General features: G+C 38.5%; 1 protein-coding gene across 1 annotated transcript in view; it reads right to left on the reverse strand.

Annotated features, from left to right (window-relative positions):
• Positions 1-9,377: 9,377 nt before the first annotated feature.
• Positions 9,378-22,592, reverse strand: part of LOC129773710 (uncharacterized) — a 68,329-nt gene continuing 55,114 nt past the window's right edge. Inside the window, exons 5-6 of the mRNA XM_055777353.1 lie at positions 12,314-12,591; positions 9,378-10,356 (exon numbers count right to left, since the gene is read on the reverse strand). Coding sequence (XP_055633328.1) covers positions 9,683-10,356; positions 12,314-12,591 — 952 coding nt within the window. The 3' untranslated portion in view covers positions 9,378-9,682. The remainder of the gene's footprint in view (positions 10,357-12,313; positions 12,592-22,592) is intronic.

Raw genomic sequence — 22,592 nt, forward strand, 5'->3', positions numbered from 1 at the left:
AATTCGCAGATTAATGTTCGGGTCTTCAACTTCGTTTTTCTCGAGTTGACGAGAATGATACATTGGACCTTTTCAAAAGTTACGCGAGAATTAATCACGTGGACAACAGATGGAGGGGTATAGAAAATGTCCACGCTTGTTCACGGAGAGGGAGGGGGAGTCTAAAATCACGCTTTTTCTGTCCACGTGGTATGTGGACAGCCCCTTATATTGCAAGGTATCAGAACCTGACAGAATAAAAAACAACTTACGAATAACGCTTAGTTCACTCCAAGATTTTGATGTGGGAGCAAAATTCGACATTGGCGAATTTCGATACGTACATACATAGCAAAAGTGAAATGTTTTGGAGACGTTTTTTTCTAACGTCGGTGAAAACAGCTTTGCTAGTGAAAATGCTTAATTATGATTCGCTTAAATATGATTCGCTAGTCATTGTGATGAATATAACGGCAAAGCAATCTGCATTTCGCGTTGATGATGGTCTTGATCTTCTGAGTCAACTACCGGCTTAATTGTGGAGAAGGCATTACGGTTTCTCACGAGGTTTTTTTCCGGTTGAACTGTAACAATGTATTTCTATCAAAATAAACCTGAAAATGTGTGTGAAAGGTTTGCTACACTTTTGGTTTTCAATAATTGAAAATTGATTTTAGGGTGGTCCGAAGAAAAATTTTTCTCCACTTTTTGCCAAAACTGACTTTTTTCAAAAATTCATAACTTCAGAGCCACTGAGCTGGTTTAGATTATTGACATATCTAAATGACGCCAATGAGCTAGCTTTTTATTAAAAAAAATATTGGACTTGCAAAAAAATGGATTTTATTTTCCTAATTATCGATTGTATTTGTTTTTTATTGTATTCATGGCTTTGGACTAGAGGGCGATATATTTTTTTATATTTTTCTTGAAAGATGAGGGTGTTTTACATAACATATCTCGATTTCAGAGATGCCATTTTTTTCGTTTTTGAGATATGATTTTTCAAAGTTAACCGGTTGTCCGAAAAATCATTTTCCCCTTGATAAGCCATGAAATGGCTGTATATATATACTAGCTGACCCGGCGAATTTCGTCCCGCCCAAAATTTTTGTTTTGACATGAATTCTTTAGAACGAATTTCTAAACTTTTTCTCATCATGACATTGTTCTATGGGCAGAATACAACAAATACAACAAAATGAAGATGGCTCAAAAGGGACCTTTCCTTCATCGGATTTTGCGATTAGCAACACATTTTGCGGAAATTTATCGACATTCCTTCAGAGTTTTCCGAAAATTTTCCGATTTTGCTCTCCACTATATTGATCTATGGGAAGAGACAAATACAACAAAATAAAGAAGGCTAAAATCCGGCCATCCGTTCTTCGGGTTTTCTGCTTACGAACAGATTTGGTTTTCCATTTTTATTTATATAGATAGATATAGGCTAACCATGCGATGTTGAAGGGATGCTCATGAACTGGGATGTTGGTGAGAATCAGACCGGTTAGGAAATTCAAACACGTCTTTTAGCAGCCGTTACTATTTTGGAAGCCTCGGTTGGTTTCAATGTTTTACTTTAAAAAATACTTAACGTGTCCACGTGGACATTATCAAAACCCTCTTCCCCCTCACTGTGGACAAACGTGGACATTTTCGTAACCCCTGCCCACCTAAAGTTGTCCCCGTGGTATGTGGACAGCCCCTAAATGACTTGATCGATTTCTTTTTATCAGCTTTTATTAAAGTAGAATGTAAAAATTTTTTGTACATATTGTCAACTATCCCGCATCCCTACCAGAGGTTAGTATATTTTACTCGATAACAGTAGTAAACATAAATGTAGTCATATCTGAAGACTGCTGAGAAAAGCGCGTATTAACCATTTTTATTGTTGCCATAAAGCAATACGGAGGTAAATAAAGCAATACGGAGGTATAATAAGGATATACGAGACACTACCGCATAGTTGACGTAGGATTCCGTTAGGCTATCTGTTGAATGCTGAATTTGGGATATGTTTGTAGCATTACATCGAAAAAAAACCCTTTTGTTTGGTTGTTGGGTATTGTTTGTTCACTCCACCAGTGTTTACAGCCGAGTGATGGTGACAAAAAGATGGTGATTAGTCGTTGGACGGTACGTATCGCGATAGATGATACCGAAGTGGAATGAGACATGATGAAAGCCGCCCTCTGGGGCCCTGGACGAGAAAGATGGCTCCTGTGTTATGTATGGATGACATAAAAAAGAAAAAAAACTCACCAATACAATATAATATAATTATCAATATTGAACACAATTATCTTTTTTTTTTCACCAGAAAAAACATGTTTCTTTATTATAGAGAAAACATGTTTGAAATGGAAAAGGTAATTTTCTTTTATAATTTTTACTTTCTGAGTGTTTATTTTCACTTCAAACCCAACGGAACACGATGCTATATGCCTCAATATGACTTGCAATCGGACTAATAGCACCCACCATACGATATGAAGAGGAAATGGAATCATCATCAATATTCTTCCACTTTTCCATTTTTTTCTCGCCGCATGAACTTTTATTGGGCGAAAATGGACACAACAAAACAGATAGCTTAAATGGGACGATCCGTTCTCGAGCGGAAACACACATTCGTTTGGACGTAGAACTACGTCTTTCATTAAGGGTGCCAAATCAGAAAACAGGTCACGTTTTTATGAAATAAAGTTAACTTTAATAACTATTTTTGCCGCGAACTGATTTTTGGCGATTTACATACCAAACGAATCGTAAATTCTCTAAGATTTGTTTGATATGCTACACATTACAATCCCATTATCTGTATAAGGTTTAAATTGACGAAAATTGGAAGCTTTCCCACTTCCTCATACATTTGTTCTGTCCATTTGTGTGCTTTCCCGATTAGAGCTGTCTATAACGAGCAAAATTATCGACGAGTAACGAAGGGGAAATCGTAAGATGTAAAGTCTCCGTGAGCAAAGGAAAAGAAGAAGAACGAAGGGGAGTATAGAGTATAGAGTATAAACAGTGGATCTCATTGAGGCAAACTTTCGTTCTTCGTGACGAAATCGACTGAACATCATCGTTGCTGGGCGAGCTGGACGGCGAGGGATCGTATGCTTTTCTCAAGGCAATGGGGGTGGAGGAGTAATATTATGGATAAAGTAAAGTTTTCCAAGGGTCTTTTTGAAGGTTAGAGACGAATGAACTGAAGAAGTTTAAAGTCTCAAACAAGGAAGGAAGGCAAACTTTCAGTATCGTTTTGTATTCATAGCAATGAATATCGCTTGTTCTTCCTTGTTTTGCGCCATCGCATGTCTTCGTTTCGGATTGAGCTGTGGACCCGACCAAATCTCCCACTCGCTGATGTCTCTGGCATTGCAATCATTGCATCAAACTGACGCCATTGCATTAATGTGTGGGGAATCACAAAGCTCATCAAGAGAATAAATGTTCAGGAATTTTGTCAGTGATTTGGTTTCGCATGACGGTAGGAAAACTCTCTTCACAAAGGATGACAGCTAAGCATATGCTCAATGTTTCACAATGCATGATCGGTCATTGACATGAAATTTCACGAAGCAACCAGCTTTAAAGTTCCAAATGAAAATTATATTTGCTAGAATTGATCGTATCACTTCCTTACTTGCAATATAAAAAAGCCCCGACTTGCATATATTTGCAATTCCGATTTTCCCAGTCTCCTTGATTTTGAAGTCTGTGTTTGGGAACACATTTCGGCGGGAGCAAAAGTTTCCCCTACTTTGATGCGTTTGCAATGCCGATTTCTCAGTATCTTCAATTTCGACCAATCAGAACTAGGTATTTCCACTTGGAGATTTTTCGATGGTTTGATAGTTGTAAAGAGTCAATGTAAAAAATTGTTATGGAGTGTCGAAATCGATAGACGCAAAAATCACATCAATCCATCATGAAATGACTGAGCAATAAATGTTTGAAATTGGACAATTTTTACGATGTGCTCGATTTTCGATTTTCAGTTTGTACCCAAATATGTTCCCGAAAGACGTAATCCTACGCCAAAGAAATTATAGGAGGTTATGTACAAGACACGACCACTTTTTTGACGTAGAACTACGCTGTTATTTTGTTCAAGTTAAGCTTGTTAATAACTTAGGACATTATTTTACACTAGCTGACCCGGCAAACTTCGTCCCGCCCAAAATTTGTTTTTTGTTATCAATACCTTCACACATTCACGTTTTCTTACTATGAGCAAGTTCATGGGTCTAATCGCAGAACTGTTCTGATTGATCTTCTAATCGACCCCATTGAATTTACCTTTTACTACAAAATTCCTAGTATTTCTAACAAAACTCATCATCATAATATCAGATTATTTTCAGACACAATTCTCGTTCAAGATTTTCCAACCACTTGCAAATAACATGTTTCTCCGTTACATGGAATAAATGTTTTATACAGAAAATATGATAGTTCTGCTCTTTTCAACACATTCGGCGATACTTTTTTATTGGTATAGATAGAAGATATAGGAGTGCGTTTCGTCGTGCGTAGAACATATGGGAATTTAATTTTCCGAATTTTCTCTTTTTCCTTCAAAGTTTTCCGAAAATTTTCAATTGTCATGTTTGGTTGGAATATTTTTGGTTGAAATATGCGTAATAATTTTATAGGACCCCCTTTTCCATTCCAAAGCAGGAAGAGGTGTCATACCATCATAGAAACATTTCTCATACCCAAAAACCCTCTCATTCCAAATTGTGCTTAATTAGTTCTCGAGTTATGCAGAAGTTTGTGTTTGTGTGCCCCCTGTAATTTGTGTTTCATTTGTATGGCAGACCAACCCCCCCCCCCTTAGAGAGGGGTGGAGAAAGGTGGGAGGAGTGTTTTTTACAGATTATTTTATTAGGATCATTTAGCAATTCAGCTGTAACAGAGCCGAATTCATTCGTGTACATTTTTTATCTCAAGATAACTTTTGTTGTATATTACACTGTTACCATTTTGAGGCGTAAGAGTATCGCTATCTATCGATAAAAATTTGTTTTATCTATAACACAGTAGCCGTTTAGGCGCAAGAATTCCTATTCTATCGATGCACAACACATGTCGCTTTTTTTTCGGCGTGAAAATATTGCTATTGTTCGAATGTTCACAGTTGAGCTGTTCACAGCGGGACTGTTGATATGAGGCTTCCTTTGTTGCGTTATTAATAGTTCCAATTACCGATGCAGTGAGGAGTGTTGAACCACTTTAGAATGTTTCTTAACCCCAAGAACCTCCTCATGCCAAATTTGGTCCAGTTTGCTTGATTAGTTCTTGAATTATGCAGAGAAATGTATGTTTCATTTCTATGGCAGAACCACAACCAGCGAACAATTGAAAAATCTCAACCCCTATCCTAACGGAAATACCCACTTCTGATTGGTCGAAATTGACGACACATGCGGCGGGTCCCTAACAAAGACTTCAGAACCAAGCTGCCTGGGGGAAATCAGCATTGCAAATACATAAAAGTAGGGGGAGCTTTTGTTCCCACCGAAATGTGTTCCCTAACAGAGACATAAAAACCAAGCTGCCTGTGGGAAATCGGCATTGCAAATACATGAAAATAGGGGGAACTTTTGTTCCTACCGATAGGTATTCCGTAACAGAGACATAAAAACCAAGTTGCATGGGGGAAATCGTCATTGCAAATATATGCAAGTCGGGGGCATTTTGGTATTGCAAGTAAGGTGAGTGATACGATGATTTCTAGCAAATAAAGGGCCTGATCACGAACGCCACTTCACGGTGAAAACGAAATTAAGTGCATACAAATTGCATACAATTAATTCCGTTTTCACCGTGAAGTGACGTTCTTGATCAGGCCCAAAATTTAAATTTGGAATTTCAATGTTGGTTGCCTTCTGAAATTTCATGTCAATGACCGTTCGTGTTTGTGAAAAATTTTGCACAAGTTTATGTGTAAAATTGTATATGGTAGCAGATGTGTTAAAAATGACTTGATGTATGAAACGATTTGTTTCAATTTCCATAAATAAAAACCAAGGTGTGTTCCCGCTCGGAAATGGGTCGTTATGTTTAAGCTGTCTGTGTTGTTGTGTTCATTTTCATCCAGAGAAAGTTTATACGACGAGAAAAATTGGAAAAGTGAAAAAATATTACAAAAAGTGCTTTTTCATATGCTTTAAGTATAGTATAGTATTAGGTATTGTTAGTCCAATTAAAATTCGCATTTGGTTGAATAAACACTCAGAAAGTAAAAATTATAAAAGAAAATCACCTTTTCCATTTCAAATATGTTTTCTCTATATTAAGTAACATGTTTTTACTGATGAGAAAAATCGATAACTGTGTTCGGTATTGGTAATCTTATATTACGTTGGTGAGTTTTTTTTTCTTCATCCATACACATAACACAGGAGGCATCTCATCTAGGGTCACAGAGGATGGTTCTCATCTTATCTCATTCTACTTCGACATCTTTTAGTTGATACTCACCATCCAACGACTGTTTAGCATCCTTCTGTCATCATCACTCGGGTAACACTGGTGAAGTGAACAAACAATACCTAACAACCAAACAAAACGGCCCTTTTCAGGGCCATTAAATCATTATCAAAGAGTTTAACGATATAATTCTTCAAACATATCCAAAATCAATAGATTGCCTAACGGAATCCTACGTCCACTATGCGGTCGTGTCTCGGACACAACCCTCCTGTGTCGACTTTTATATATAATATATAGACAAACACATTTATCTCCGCTTTGCGCTCCTCTCAACAGAAGCCCTTTTTATTTTTTCTCGATTGAATTTGCTGTCATGCTTAGTGGATATAGTTTTGCTACTGTCATGCGAAACCAAATCACACACAAAATTCCTGAACAATTATTTTCTTTGTGAGCCGATGATAGCCTACTTTGAGGATTCCCCACACAATTGTGTAGTTCAGGACCTCAATGGAATGGCGTAAGATCGATGTAATGATTGCAATGCCAGAGACATCAGCGAGCAAGTAATTTGATCGCGTCCACAGCTCAATCCGAAACGAAGACATGTGATGACGCAAAACCAGGAAGAACAAGCTTCCTATCTAGAACGATACTGATAGTTTGTCCCAGCGAGATCCAATATTTATGCTCCAGGCAAATATTTCCCTTCGTTCGTTCTTCTTCTTCTTCTTCTTTTCTTTGTTCACGAAGACTTTAAGTCATTCCCCTTCGTGGATCGTCGATAAGTTGTTTCGTTACTGACGGTATGGGTAGGGAAGCTCACAAATGAGCAGAACAAATGTATGGGAAAATGGAAATGCTTCTAGTTTCCATCAATTTAAACCGTTTACACATCAGGGGATTGTAATCTATAGTATAAAAAACAAATCAAGGGATTTTCCGATTCGTTTGGTATATAAATCGTCTAAATCCGTTCGCGGCAAAAACAGTTATCAACGTTAACTTTATTTCATAAAAACGTTTCCATTCCAGGCTGCTCATGTGCTTACAATTATTATCTTATACAAAAAAAATCGAGCAGATTGTGAATTAGTAAAGATGCCACTATCGCATGAACCTCGGATAAGTCAAAAACATCTTGTTTGACAAAATGGCGGCCGTCTGAAAAACAAAATGCGGTTCAAAACGTTTTTCTTACGATTCCCGATTTTTTAAAAATAGTAAAACTTAAAAAATATCATATTTCAGAGGTTCATGCGATAGAGAGATGCCTGCAGATTGTATCCATATAAATTCGACATGAATCGATTGGTATTCGTAGGTAGGTAGGTCGGTATTTTTATTGGCTCCCAAAACCATACTTTTCGTACATACTTTAGTCCCAGTGTCAATTTTTGAAAAAAAAAATTTCGAGATAACACTAGATCTCGATGTTTCATGCAATTTTAAGACATTTGGCATCACAATTTTTTTTCGAAAACCCCGATTTCCTTTATTCCCTCTTGAGTGATTTTTCGATTTTCAAAAACCTCAAACTTTGACCGCTTTGCGCCACTCTCCCTTAAATCCGATTGAGCATGGGGTGTTTTTTCGAGGTGGTGAACATTTATTATGAGGTAACTATTCGAAATTCGAGATGACCATTTTCACCCTAATATAGGATATAGGTGTCCAACATTTCCTGCAAGCACCGAGGCGAGATTTCTGGTCACTGTAGACGGAAGTGTCTCCCGTAATCTCCGTAAACGTCGATTGAAGTTCCGCTTTGTTCCCTGGATTTTTATTCTTCAGACGGTTCTTGATTTCCCATCATAAATACTCAATAGTGTTCAAGGCCGGCTATTGCAGAGGTGTTTTGAGTTGATTGGGACATTATAGAGCAGGTATTCCCACACGATGAGGTCAGTTCATTCTGTTGAAGATAGGGTCATAATTATGTTGCAAACAGTAATCACGAGCGAGACCCAATTTCTGAACGGGAGACTGCAGGTTACGATTCAGGAAGATCAATCAAACCATCTTGTCCAAATGTCTTAAAATTGCATGAAACGTCAAAATCTAGTGTCATCTCGAATTTTTTTTTGGCAAAAATTGACACTCTGGGACTACGAGATGAAACATATGGTTTTGGGTGCCAATAAAAATAGTTATCTCGATTTTTCATTCGGAACTTGCTGCGAAATGTTGATTTGCACGATAATATGCCCTATGCAAAACATTAGCTCATTCGAACTTCATTTATTAGTGTCGCAGACGTTAAAAATTGAGTTTTTTTTTAAATCTAAAAATGTACTAGACGTGCTGTGACTTTTCTCATGCCCAAAACATGAACCAAATCGCGACGAACGTTCTCGTGACATATATTTAGTTTAGGGACTAGCTCACCCAAACTTAAATGACGATTTCCGAGCACCATTCCCTTTTATTTTGTCGATGTTTTCATCAGTTGAAGATACATCGCAGATCGTTCATCTCTTCTCGGCCGCCTTTGAATGCCTTATACCATTCATACTCCCGTGTTGCCATAGTATTCTGCAACACAAAATTTCACACAATATGTTTCACCAATAAAATTATCCATATCGAAAATCGCAGAGCAAAACAACTGTTAACTTGTTCTTAATGACGCTGTAAACAAACTAAATGACAGATGACGCTTAAAATTAGTACCAACTTAAAAAAAATCAAAAATGGGAATATTGAGAAATGCAAATTCCCGGACAGAATGTTTTATCCAATATTCGGTAGAAAATCTCAAAGAATTAAGACCATGCATTTATTTCGGATAATTTTTATTTAAATATGTGATATACGCACAATTAATTCAAGACACAAACGACATTTAGCTTTATCGTGTATGATTGCGCCATAACTTACCCTTGAGTTGAAATATTATTATTTTTATACAACGATCCGATTTAAGTAGAGTTGAATAATCCTAAAGTAGATTTCTGTCTCGAATTGAATATAATTTTATTATAAGCAACAAGTTGATTTTTTGTATACAAAAATAATAAACCATTCTTTAACAGCATTGGCACGAGAGTCTTAAAGTACACTGGTGTAAAAACCGATAACAATATCTCGATGACTTATACGCTAAGTAAAACACGAATAAAAACCGAAAAGAGTAAGTAATGAAACCACCACCAATTGGTACTGTATCTACAGATCATTCATGAAATCAAGTATATCGAATCATACTGTTTCGTGGCACTGCTTCCGGTGATTTAAGTATGTCTCGCTCTCTCAACTATAATCTAATACTGTCTTTTTTCTTAAGTTTTTCCTTCGCTTCCTTCTCCCTAAGATTGGCGGAAGAATTTCCCCGTATAAGCTGCAGATTAAGTGGAGGCAGCGCATTTCGAATGTTCTTCAGTCGCTTACTTTTCTCTACCTGCTTCACTGGGACCGATGATATGGAAGTGGCGGAGGAAGTAAAGTTGCTATCGTCTAACCGGGTGTTACTCCGGTCGGGCATGTTCAGGATAAGATCTGATTTACGGTAATATCGAGGCATTGAGTAGTCCGGCTTTCCGGAACTGACTGCCGTTTGAATCGAGTATAAGCTAACCGATTCGCGGTATTTTTCCACCGTTGGGGTTTCCAGGTAATTTTTGGGCAGATTTGTAAACGATATCGCGGGCACCTCTGGTGTCATGCTGATCGAATTGTAGTTACTGGTCGATGAAATGGTGAAGATGTCATTCTCGCTGGCTGGACGGGTTGGGAAGTACGGTTGTTCTGCCTGCAGATGGGATACCTTTTTTCCGATGGCGAAGTTTGATCCACCGAACGAAGTTGATGCCTCGGTACTACCTAGACTCCGTGGCGGCCGAAGAATCAGTTCGTCGTCGTGATCCTCTTCGACGATCGCTGGGATAGTGGTTGTGCCGAACCGACTCAGCTGGATGTCCTGCTGGGATCCTGTGGAATAGTGGAAGATTTCGCGCTTTACTTCATTGCAGTAAGAAGTGACGAGATGAACGATGAATATTTGCTCGGTAAAAAATAAAAATAAAAATGAGAGTGAGAATATGAAATTTAGGATAACTCATGATAACGTAAATGAGATTCTAAAGAATGCAAAGTTTTAAGAAGGAAGTTTCGAAATTTGATGTATTAGGAGAATAGTCGAAGAATAGAAGAAGAAGGAGAAGAAGCAGAAGGAGGCGAAGAAGCAGAGGAAGGAGAAGAAGCAGAAAAAGGAGAAGAAGCAGAAAAAGGAGAAGAAGCAGAAAAAGGAGAAGAAGCAGAAAAAGGAGAAGAAGCAGAAAAAGGAGAAGAAGCAGAAAAAGGGGAAGAAGGAAAAGAAGGAGAATAAAAAGAAGAAACAGAAGAAGGAGAAAAAAGGAGAAGAAGGAGGAGGAAATGAAAAAGAGGAAAAGAAAAAAATAAAAAGAAGAAAAATAAGAGACGGAAAAGAAGAAAAAAAGAAGTAGAAGAAATAGAGGAAGGAAAAGGAGAAAAATAAGAAGGAAAAATGAAAAATAGCAGAAATAAAATGAGAAGAAAAAGTAGAATACGAAGAAGAAGAAGAAAAAGGAATAAGAGAAGAACTAGAAGAAGGAAACAAAGCAGAAGAAGGAGAAGAAAAAGAGGAGAAGGAATAGCAGAAAAAGAAGAACGAGAAAGAGAAAAGGAAGAAAGGCGAAAGAGAAGAAGAAAAAGAAGAATGAGAAGGAGAAGGAGAAGGAGAAGGCGAAGGAGAAGGAGAAGGAGAAGGAGAAGGAGAAGGAGAAGGAGAAGGAGAAGAAGGAGAAGGAGAAGGAGAAGGAGAAGGAGAAGGAGAAGGAGAAGGAGAAGGAGAAGGAGAAGGAGAAGGAGAAGGAGAAGGAGAAGGAGAAGGAGAAGGAGAAGGAGAAGGAGAAGGAGAAGGAGAAGGAGAAGGAGAAGGAGAAGGAGAAGGAGAAGGAGAAGGAGAAGGAGAAGGAGAAGGAGAAGGAGAAGGAGAAGGAGAAGAAGAAGGAGAAGGAGAAGGAGAAGGAGAAGGAGAAGGAGAAGGAGAAGGAGAAGGAGAAGGAGAAGGAGAAGGAGAAGGAGAAGGAGAAGGAGAAGGAGAAGGAGAAGGAGAAGGAGAAGGAGAAGGAGAAGGAGAAGGAGAAGGAGAAGGAGAAGGAGAAGGAGAAGGAGAAGAAATAGAAGAAAAATAAGAACAAGAATAAGGAAAACAAGCAAACGAAAAAAGGGGAAAGAGAAGAAAAATGAAAAGAAAAAGATAATAAAAAGGAAAAGATTATGAAGAGATAGAAGAATCAAAAAATTAAGGGAGAGTAGGGAAAGACATGTCACACAGCTTGAGCCGCTTTCAAAGGTTATTCAGTTTTTATACTGCATCTGTTGCATCTTTCAAGTGCTGTCAAACATAGATTAATTTTTATGTGTTCAATGTGACATGGAATGGTGAAAAGGCTTTTAGGCTCACAAATGAAGAAGTGCCAGATGAAACATACATATGATGCGGTTGATGCCTTCCAACCACCCCAATGTATTCTATTAAATGTAAGCAACGTGAAAAGAACAAATGCACTCACCTTGTTAGTGTAATTTGGAAGACGTTAGTTAAAACCGTTCTTTCCATGCTTTTTTCAATAAGTTTATTGTAAAGAACATTCCTTATGCTAAGTTAAACCTATCGTAAAGTGAATCAATATGACTTAAATGTTACTCCTAACGTGTTGAATGATAAGTTTTATACAATGAAATCTATTCATAACGTATTCCTAACGTTGATTTCTGTTATGCTCAGCCAAATTTTAAATAAGATTTAATCCATTCATGCATTCTGGTCGGCAGCTGCATAAGTGTGTTGTGATAGTAGTATTGCACCCCAATTACCGTAAAGGTGTTTGTGTGTGTCTGTGCTTTTATATGCAATCGTTACCTTCTAGACGCTTGAGAAGCCTATCCGAGTCCTCCTTCCGCTTGGCGTCGGAAGTCGCCGTATCCGTTTTATCCTCTGAGCGTGGTGAAATTGCTTCATCGGAGGGCAGCTCCAACGAAAAAGCAAATTTGACCGCCGGTGGATTCTTGGTACTGGATTTTGACGGAGAATGCTCCTGGAAAATTTGTGAGTTCGCAAACACCGCCATCACTTCCGGAGCAAGCATGGGGACGTTGGTTTGAATTTCCCGGCGCAAGTCATCTTCGTGGATTTTCGAGCTGGAAGCGGTTGTAAGAGAAAAGGAAGAAAATTAAGATATGTCGAGTAATAAAATTAAAATTTCACAGACTGTATTAGCAGCACAAAAAAGCATTGGTTCGATTGTTTCTTTCAACCTCAAGACCGGTAACCTTTTTGCTTCATTTGTTTTCTTTTATTATAATTCGAGTACATACTGAATGTTTCGCACATTTGATTTGCCACCTGATATTGCAACTTCACAATGAATTGAAAATGATAACACTTGCATGTTGTTATCACGCTTGTTCCTAGCAAAAAAACCGTGATATTGATAATAGATAGCTCCCTCAACCCGAGAGCTTCTCATGAATATTGTTGAAGTGTGCTAGAAAACACGTAATGGCAACAATATCATATCAAGACAGCTTATGTTATGATCTTCTCAATTGAAAATTTCTTTTTAGTCGATAATTATTGCGACATTTTCAAACTTGCGTAACTTTCTCCATACTTGATCGAAATTAACCAAATTTTACCTAAATACTCCTTCGAGTGTTTGTTTACATCCGCTCAGTTGGTAGTTGTCATTGAGATTCAGTCGAAACGGAAGAAAATCAGCAAACCGTTCGCGAAATGATTCTATTCACCCACATGGAAAACTGATGAAATTACATCATTCGACCATATCAAGGGTCCTCCAAACGTTCCAGGAACGGATGACAGTGGATCACAAGCTAGAAGCTGGACAATCGGAAATAACGCGCCAAAAAACGGAAGAGCGGCATTGCTCATTTCAAGCGGAATCCGAACATTTTGACACGGGACTTGGCCAAAAAACTTGATGTTTAGCAAAGTTTCGTCCAGAGAGAGAAAAAACGATCCGGATTGAAAACATGCAAGGTGAAGAACTCACCGAATCGGGACGAACACCAGCTGAGTGTTGCCAAAATATGGGCCTGCAAACTCTACAAGAAGCGGCTAACAAAATACTAGTGCTGTGTTATTGATAATGTGACCTACATCAAAGCGGATTTTAGGCAGTTGCTGGGTCAGGAATACTTCACGGGTGAGGTAAGGGTAAGTTTATTTAGTACCTGATTTGGCAGACAATTTGTAATTGTGGCAAACGGAGTAAGCCTTTAGTGACCAAAGACACAATAAACGGCGAGATCTACAGAACTGAGTACCTCCAAAAATGGCTTTATGTGATCAAAAACTCTTGTTATAGCCCAATTTGGCTTCATGCCACTAACCAAAAACCGTGAAATAGTGGTATGCGGTTGATTCTGTGGATTTTGTGGCGAATGACATGAACCCACCAAACTGTTCTGAGCTTGATCCGATCGGAACCTATTGAATTTCGGAAGACCAAAGAAAGAGGCGAAGCACGAAAAAAAAAATTATGAGGAAGCAGAAAAAACTGAAAAAAACGTTTCGGAAATTGACGTGTTTAAACTGAAATAAAAACATATACTGAACTGCTGTAAAAAAATGGTTTTATTCCGATAGCTATATCCGATATATCAATTAATGATGTGTCGCCTAATCATCGACTCACCCATCAACCGAATCTAGGTATTTGAAGGGAGATGCTTGTGGAGATGGGCGTTAATTATGGTCCATAATCGATACGTAACAAAATTCCATTTTTATTCCTAAATAAATCAACGGGGCGCCTATATGTTGATCAGCTGGTTTCGATTCTGGGACCGAATGAGGTGTGTTTCCTGAGTCAAGACGATAAATAGGGGAAGGTTGCCCTAATCCAACCGGTGGCCCTGAACCGATTACCCCTTGGATCTCGGGAATGTTTCTTAGTAGTGTCAAATGAAAGGCGTCATTATGCTGACAATTTGGTTGTATGGTGACCTTTTTCCACCTTCCTTCATTGTAGCGTTTTGGCGCCGTTTTGTGTTTTCTATGCTTATGAAAGGACAGTTAGGTTTTGACCTGTACGGAAAATGAGTTAAATATTCTTGTAGATGTCGAAAAATTACAAAACTGACAATATCGTTTGTGTTGATCGCTGAACGGTGAGCGTTGAGCCTTGGGATTTGAGCGTTAAGCGTTGTCGTACCATTTATTTCCGTTTCCGTTCCCATTTCCGTGTCTCGCTTTAACGCTTGTCTAACTCAACTTCTTCAACTTCGATTCCGGTCTATTAGTGCCGTTTTCAACTAACCGGAAGCCACCATGTTAGTTTCCAAAATGGTATCGGAATACGATATTCGACTTCTGCTGATATAGTCCTTTCACCCAATACCCATATCGTAGGGGGTACCCATCATTGTTGGTCATTTAGAGCTGTTAGTGCATAAACCGGGCTAACTGGGTTGGAACTGCGTTAGGTTGGAGGGCGCTTCCTAAAATGTGTGCTGGCAACTTCAGATCGTGTACTGGAAGGCTGATCACTGTGAGAGTCGTTTCTATGGAGCGAGCGTCTAGGAGGAAGTCATCAAACCGGTGTGTATCGCACGAGAGTAATTGTGACGGAGTGCGCGTCATGATGATTATGCAAAATTCTGATAACTATTTGCTACGATAAGTACTACCATAATGCATGAATTGACTTAAATTGGGATTTGTTTGCAATTGAATTCATAAATAGTTTCATTCATTTACTAGTTTAATCAATACACACAAAAGATAGCTCTGCGCAGCGGCTATATCGTACCCAATGAGGAACATCCAAGGTGGGATTATTGCTAATTGAAGAAATATAATTTATTACTAAGCCAACGGCAGTCCTACGTCAACCTTGTGGTTATATGATAGGTATAACCCATTCATAGTTTTTTCTTCGCCAAATTGGGCTGTTTTTTTCTGCAATTCGGCGTCGAATCGGCCCAATAATTCGGCATAGTAGAGCCCTGTGACCGTTTTGCCCTTCTCCAGGTAGTCGATGTAGATCACACTTTGTGAATCCCAGAAAACGGTGGCCATCACCTTTCCGGCCAATAGGACAGTCTTCACCTTCTTCGAAGCACGTTCGCCGGGTGAAGTCCACTGTTTCGACCATTCCTTGGTCTCTGGTGTGTACCAGTGGATCCATGTTTCGTCGACGATCACGAAACGACGCAGAAACTCCTTCGAACTGCGCTTAACAGCGTCAAACACTGCTCTGAAGTGGTCTCATGGTTGCGCTTGTAGTCCGGAGTGAGTAAACGCGGCACTCATCGCGCCGACAGCTTTCTCATGCCCAAAATTTCATGCAGGATGTGACCCACGCGGTCTTCTGAAATGCCTACTGTTTCAGCTATCTCGCGCACCTTCAATCGGCGGTCTGCCAATACGAGAACGTGAATTTTTGTCACGTTATCCTCCGTGGTAGTTGTTTTTGGGACACCCCGCTTACTCTTCGGTTTACAGAATTATCTTACACATTTCTTAGCCATTTGCAAGATCATGAGTCCTTTGGTGATTAATAACTCCGAAAATCTACTCCAACTGACTCTTCAGTCAAGTTTTATGTCATTATATCATGAGTACCTTACCCACGACGTATACCCTTCACCAGACATCTCCAACCAAGTTTGCTTCTCATACTTTTGCAATACCATTGGCATTTTTTATCTGTCCATGCGACAAAAAAATCCATGGAATCCCAGATCAGATCATCCGTACATATTTTCGGAAAAAATATGGAAAAATTAGACCTGATAAAATATTCTTTACTGACGGTTCATTCATAAACGGGTTCACTGGGTTCGAAAATTCCAGTGCCTCTTTCAAACTCAAAAATCCTTGTTCCGTGTATGTCGCTGAAATAGGTGCGATATACTATGCTCTAGTTATCATTGAAACACTGCCCATCGACCATTATTTTATTTTTTTCAGACAGTCTCAGCTCAATAGAGGCAATTCACTCAATAAAAGTTTATCTATTCCGGGAAATGAGAAAGCGGACTCGCTAGCTAAGGTGGGCGCTTTAGAAAGCACACTTTCTGAAAGGCAAATAATGATTTTTTCCACATTCCTCGTCAACACACTCGTAAGTTGGCAACGCATATGAAGTGAAGATGAGTTCGGTCGTAGGTTACACTTGATTATCTCTAAGGGCTCGACGCGTGCTTGGTTCAAGGGATTGAACGTAGGTCGTGATTTCAGTCGCGTGATATCTCGGCTTATGTCCAATTACTACAACCTAAACGCGCATCTTTATCGCATTGGGCTCGCAGCAAAAAACCTTTGTGATTGTGGCGATGGCTACTACGACATCGAGCATGTTGTCTGGTCGTGTATCCGGTTTCATGCTGGCCGCTCTCAGCTTTCCAGAGCATTGAGGGCCCAAGGCAGACAATCGGATATTCCCGTCCGAGATATCTGAGGTAGCCGTGATCCTGATCTTCTACTTCATCTATATCTGTTCCTCAGAAACGCCGATGTCAACGTTTAATAATGTTCCCTTCGTTGTATCCCTGTTTCATATCCCTCCTATCTAGATTTCTCGAGTCGAGTGAGACGCACCACGCTAGAAATGGGGTATATATATATATATATATATATATATATATATATATATATATATATATATATATATATATATATATATATATATATATATATATATATATACATATATATATATATATATATATATATATATATATATATATATATATATATATATATATATATATATATATATATATATATATATATATATATATATATATATATATATATATATATATATATATATATATAGGTTAAGGAAACATCTGTGCAACTGGCTGTTAACAAAGAATGGGAACATTAGAAGATGCATGCTCTCCACGCATTCATGACAAGGATCATGAGATAGGCCAAAGATTGCAGATAGCCAACAACAATCTAAGCAGCAGCGATAAGGACTCCGACGACGAAAGCGAGAATGCAGGAATCCTAAACAAACCGATGAAGATGGAAACTGGAGGAACACAAACAGAAGCGCAATACCACAACAACGGAGGAGACGGAGATAAGCATATATATATATATATATATATATATATATATATATATATATATATATATATATATATATATATATATATATATATATATATATATATATATATATATATATATAAATATATATATAGGAAACCGGTGCTCACACTGCATATATTTTGGTGGACCTCCCTTGAAGAGTTATATTAGGGGGTTAGGGGGTATTTTTTTTTAAGAAAATCGTGGCGGGTGATGAAAACGGGTCATTTTAAACAATCCGACTGCTCCGGTCTTCTTCTGAAACAAAATTATGATCTGGTTCAGGTGGTATTTTAGTGGAATTCTGTAGTGTGAGCTTCTACCAAGCAACCATACGATACATTCCATTCTATACTGCTCGCAATTGGACAAATTAGCTTCCATAATTAGATAATGTTTAGAATTGTTAGGCTACCTTCCTGTATTGATTGCAAAACAGTGTGCATATAGCATTTAAAAAAATATATACTTTTGTTTTCTCAAAAATGAGTACGAACTTTCCGGACATCCCAATATAAGCTATCCTGATTTTCCCTGATATTTTTTTTTCATTCTCCCTGATTTTTCAAAAAAAAATAGTTGGCAACCCTGGTTACAAGCTGATGAAGTAAGGGGGTTCAAAAAAAAAAGTTGTGCCATGGTGTACACGATTCCAGCCTTTCTGGTTATCGGAAACAAATAAATCGAACAGATTCTGAATCAGTAAATATGCCGCTATGGCATGAACCTCGGAAAAGTCAAAAAGATCTTTCTTGACAAAATGGCGGCCTTTGAAAAACAAAATGCGGTTTAAAACGATTTTTTTTACGTTTCCCGATTTTTTAAAAATACTAAAACTAAAAAGATATAATTTTTAGAGATTCATGCGATAGATAGTTGCTTGCAGATTGTATCCATATAAATTCGATGTGAATCTGTTCAGTAGAACTTGAGATATCGTGTACGCCAGTTTTAAAAAGCTAGTTCCGAGAAAAACGCGTTTGAAGTTCATTGTTGTGGCCGTATAAGATTAGGATACCACTTCACTAAAATGGCTTTATCTCGGCAAATGATAGGATTTTCGGCAAGCCCTTTGTATAGTATATTCTTGAATGCCTAAACTACAGAAATATGAAGGAAAAAAATTTTGATTTTTTTCAAATTTCTAGACTAGAACACTGCCCTAAGCTGCGAGGCCATCCTTACCAGCTGCTCTGTGGTTCTTTGCCGATTAATGGCCTCCTTAATTTAACCCATCTTACGACCTTATCTTAGGCAGATCGTCGTTGTTCTCTGCACTGGTGTAGTCTTCTAGCTACGCGCTGTTTAGGTGATCATCGTAGTACTGCCTTCACCTTTTTGACGTAGGACTACGTCTTTCATTTCTATACCGGGGTGTAAAATCAAAGTTTCGAAACCGAAAGCGTTACGCCGGAGACCGAGATTTTGAGCGTTAATAGCTCCTAAACAACTGAACGAAATGGTATGATAATCACTTCATTCGAAAGATAAAATGTCTACGCGTTATATACTTGTTACTTTTTGATCCAAAAACTTGTTTCAATAGCCTTAAAATTGTTCTCAAAACAGGCTATTGAAATCACCAATCAGTATATAAGCGAGCGGCGCTCGGAAATCCACTCAGTTCTAATTGAACAGCGATTGGAGCATGTTGTCGCTGTTGTGGTGAAGCTCTTCGTTTATCATGAAAGCGCGGATGAACGGTGTCACCAAGAGCCTGTTTGTGCACCTTAGGTCAGAAGGGAATCCATCAGGAGGAGAGTGATGCCACAAACGGTTCCCCGGGAAGACATCGCTACACACACACATACACGCGCGGAATTCTTTCCGTTTGGATGCCATTCAGCATCGAGAAAGTTCCGGAAAGATCTAATCATTTCTGGAATATAATCTGCCAGTTCCTCTGGGAATTTAAAAATACATTCATGTGAAAGAGTTTATTTTAATGTTTCTAACCAAATAACACAGCGACCAAATACATTTGATTTTGTAATTTTTCAACCAAGTCTAATTAGCAGGAAAGCTTCTGAAGATTGTTCTTCCCCATCAGTAGGATATTTCCGTATCCAATATTGTATGCGCACGCAATCGATTATTGCTCAGTCGCCGAAAGTTCCGAGCTCAGAGAGTTCATTCCCCTCTAGATTGCCTTCCAAATTGCCATCGTAAACCACACCTCTCGACTCAATCACACACACAAAACATACTTAAGCGATATTCTGGTGGTGAGACGCATTCATTTTTCGTGAGGACATCGACAAGACAACATCGTTGCCTAACGTGCTGGACGAGGTGGACGGCGAAGGATCGACACATACACGCGCGGAATTCTTTCCGTTTGGATGTCATTCAGCATCGAGAAAGTTCCGGAAAGATCTAATCATTGCTGGAAAATAATCTGCAAGTTCCTCTGGGAATTTAAAAATACATTCATGTGAAAGAATTTATTTTAATGTTTTCTATCCATGTAACACTGAGACCAAATATTTTTCAATCAAGTGCTATTAACAGCTGGTTATCGAGTTAGTATTAACTACTGGTGGGCTTCCAGTATCGAGGAAAATGTGGAAATATCTAACCGTTGCTGGAAAATAATCTGCCAGTTCCCCTTGGAATTGAAAATTACATTCAAGCGAAAGAGTTTATTTTAATGTTTTCTATCCATAAAATATCCATATAATACATTTGGGTTTGTGATTTGTCAATCAAGTACAGTTAGCCGAAAAGCTTCTGAAGATTATTCTTCAGAATAAGGTTTTTCGTATCCTATATTGGATGCATAAAACCTTGTGCCTCCAACGTAACGCTCTCCTTTTCGAAGTCCCCCAAATATTCATTTATTCATTCATTCAGAATGGATTTAGATTCAACTTCAAACAAATGATCTCTAAATCAACGATAGTCCTACGTCACCCTTGCGGTTATACCATAGATATAACCCACTTCCTGTTTTTTTATCAACGCAATCAAAATGTCTCCTACTTTGTTCCTTCACGATTCGACCCGCAGCTCAAAGCTCTTATACAAGGCGTTCAGTTTCTTGACGAACTTCTGAACTTTTCGGAAACGATAAAGGTTACACTTTTTCCCCAAAGAGATGTGTTTGTTGCCTTTGCTTCAGTCAGTGATCGTTAGGGTACCAATGAAAATGGTCATCTTTAATTTGAAAAAGTTACCCTATAAAAAATGTTCACCACCTCGAAAAAACACCCTATGCCAAATATCAGCTCAATCGGACTTAATGAAGAGTGGCGCAAAGCGGTCAAAGTTTGAGTTTTTTTTTGAAAATCGAAAAATCACCCAAGGGGAAATCGGGGTTTTCGAATTTTTTTTTTGGTGCCAAATGTCTTAAAATTGCATAAAACGTCGAGATCTAGTGTCATCTCGATTTTTTTTTGTCAAAAATCGACACTCTGGAACTTTGTTTTTTTTCCAAGAGACGGAATACGAGACGAAATGTATGGTTTTGGGTACCAATAAAAATAGTTATCTCGATTTTACATTCGGAACTTGCTGCGAAATGTTGATTTGCACGATGGTATATTATCTATGCAAAATATTAGCTCATTCGAACTTCATTTACGAGGTATGGCTATTAAATAATGAGAAAGCACGCCTGGAGGGCGCCTTAGAGGGGTGGGGGAAAAAACGAATAGTGTGTTCGGTAGCTTGAAGTGTCTGCTATAAACGTACGAAAACACGTTTTTGTCACTATAGTAGTTTGCGAGCAGCAGTGGTTTGAATGGAACGTGGTTTGTAGGGCGCGTCGGAAGTCATGTGTGACGAACAACACGAACAACAACGCACCTGCCCATAACGCGCTGTCGGTGAAGCAATTTTTAGCTGATAAGAGCATTCCGGTACCCGAACATGCTCCGTACTCGCCAGATCTAGCCCCTTGCGACTTTTTTCTATTTCCCAAGATCAAATCCGTGTTGAAAGGTACCCGATTTCAGTCCGTAGAAGAGGCGAAGGAAAAAGCGACGCGGCTTTTGAACGCCATCACAAAACAAGAGTTTCAGCACTGCTTCGAACAATGGAAAAACGTATGGAAAGGTGTGAGAGGAGCCAAGGGAAGTATATTGAAGAGGAGCATATCGTTGTACCGTAATTTTTTAAAATATAACCCTTTTTCGTAACCAGATGGTCGTTTTTCCGTCTGAAAAGTCGATTTCTGTAAAAAAAAAATTTGAAATAACTGTATATCTCGACGTGTCATATTATACAACGTTAAGACATAAAAAGGCAAGGTTTAAGGCATAATGAGAATTTTAAAAAAACCCCGATTTCCGGTGATTTTTCGGGTCTCAAACAACTCAAATTTTAACTTCTGCAACACTAATAAATGAAGTTCAAATCACCTAATATTTTGCATAGGGTATATTATCATGCAAATCAACATTTCGCAACAAGTTCCGAATGAAAAATCGAGATGACTATTTTTATTGGTACCCAAAACCATACATTTCGTCTCGTATTCCGAAAAGGCGTCGTGCACAAATTACTTAACGCGAGTAGGGGGGGAGAGGGGTCGAGATTTCGTTAATTAATGAGACATGGGGGGGGAGGGGGGTGTGTAAGTCGTGGTCGTTACGTAACAAAATTCCATCTTTATTCCTGGATAAATTCACGCGCCCCTAACTTCGATTCTGAGACCGAAAGAGGTGTGTTTCGTGAGCCAAGATGATAAAGCACGTGTTGTAATGGGCAGTAAGCACCGCTTAAGAGGGTATTCTAGTATAGAGACTCGAATTTTTCGAGTTCCGAAAAAATAAAACTTTTGGCGTACACGATTCCAGCCCTTCTAGTTATCTTAAACCAAAAAAATCGAACAGATTCTAAGCGTTACGTAACATAGAACGAAGGGGGGTTCGTCTTGCGTTACTTTTTGTTACATAGGAGGGTGGGGGGTTGAAGAGTTCCAAAAACCTCATTTTTAACGTTACGTAATTTGTGCACGACGCCAAAAAAACCCAGAGTGTCGATTTTTGACAAAAAAAAAATTGAGATGACACTAGATCCCGACGTTTCATGCAATTTTAAGACATTTGGCATCAAAATTTCTTTT

Source organism: Toxorhynchites rutilus, chromosome 3, assembly GCF_029784135.1.
Source record: "Toxorhynchites rutilus septentrionalis strain SRP chromosome 3, ASM2978413v1, whole genome shotgun sequence".
Classification (NCBI taxonomy): Eukaryota; Metazoa; Arthropoda; class Insecta; order Diptera; family Culicidae; genus Toxorhynchites; species Toxorhynchites rutilus.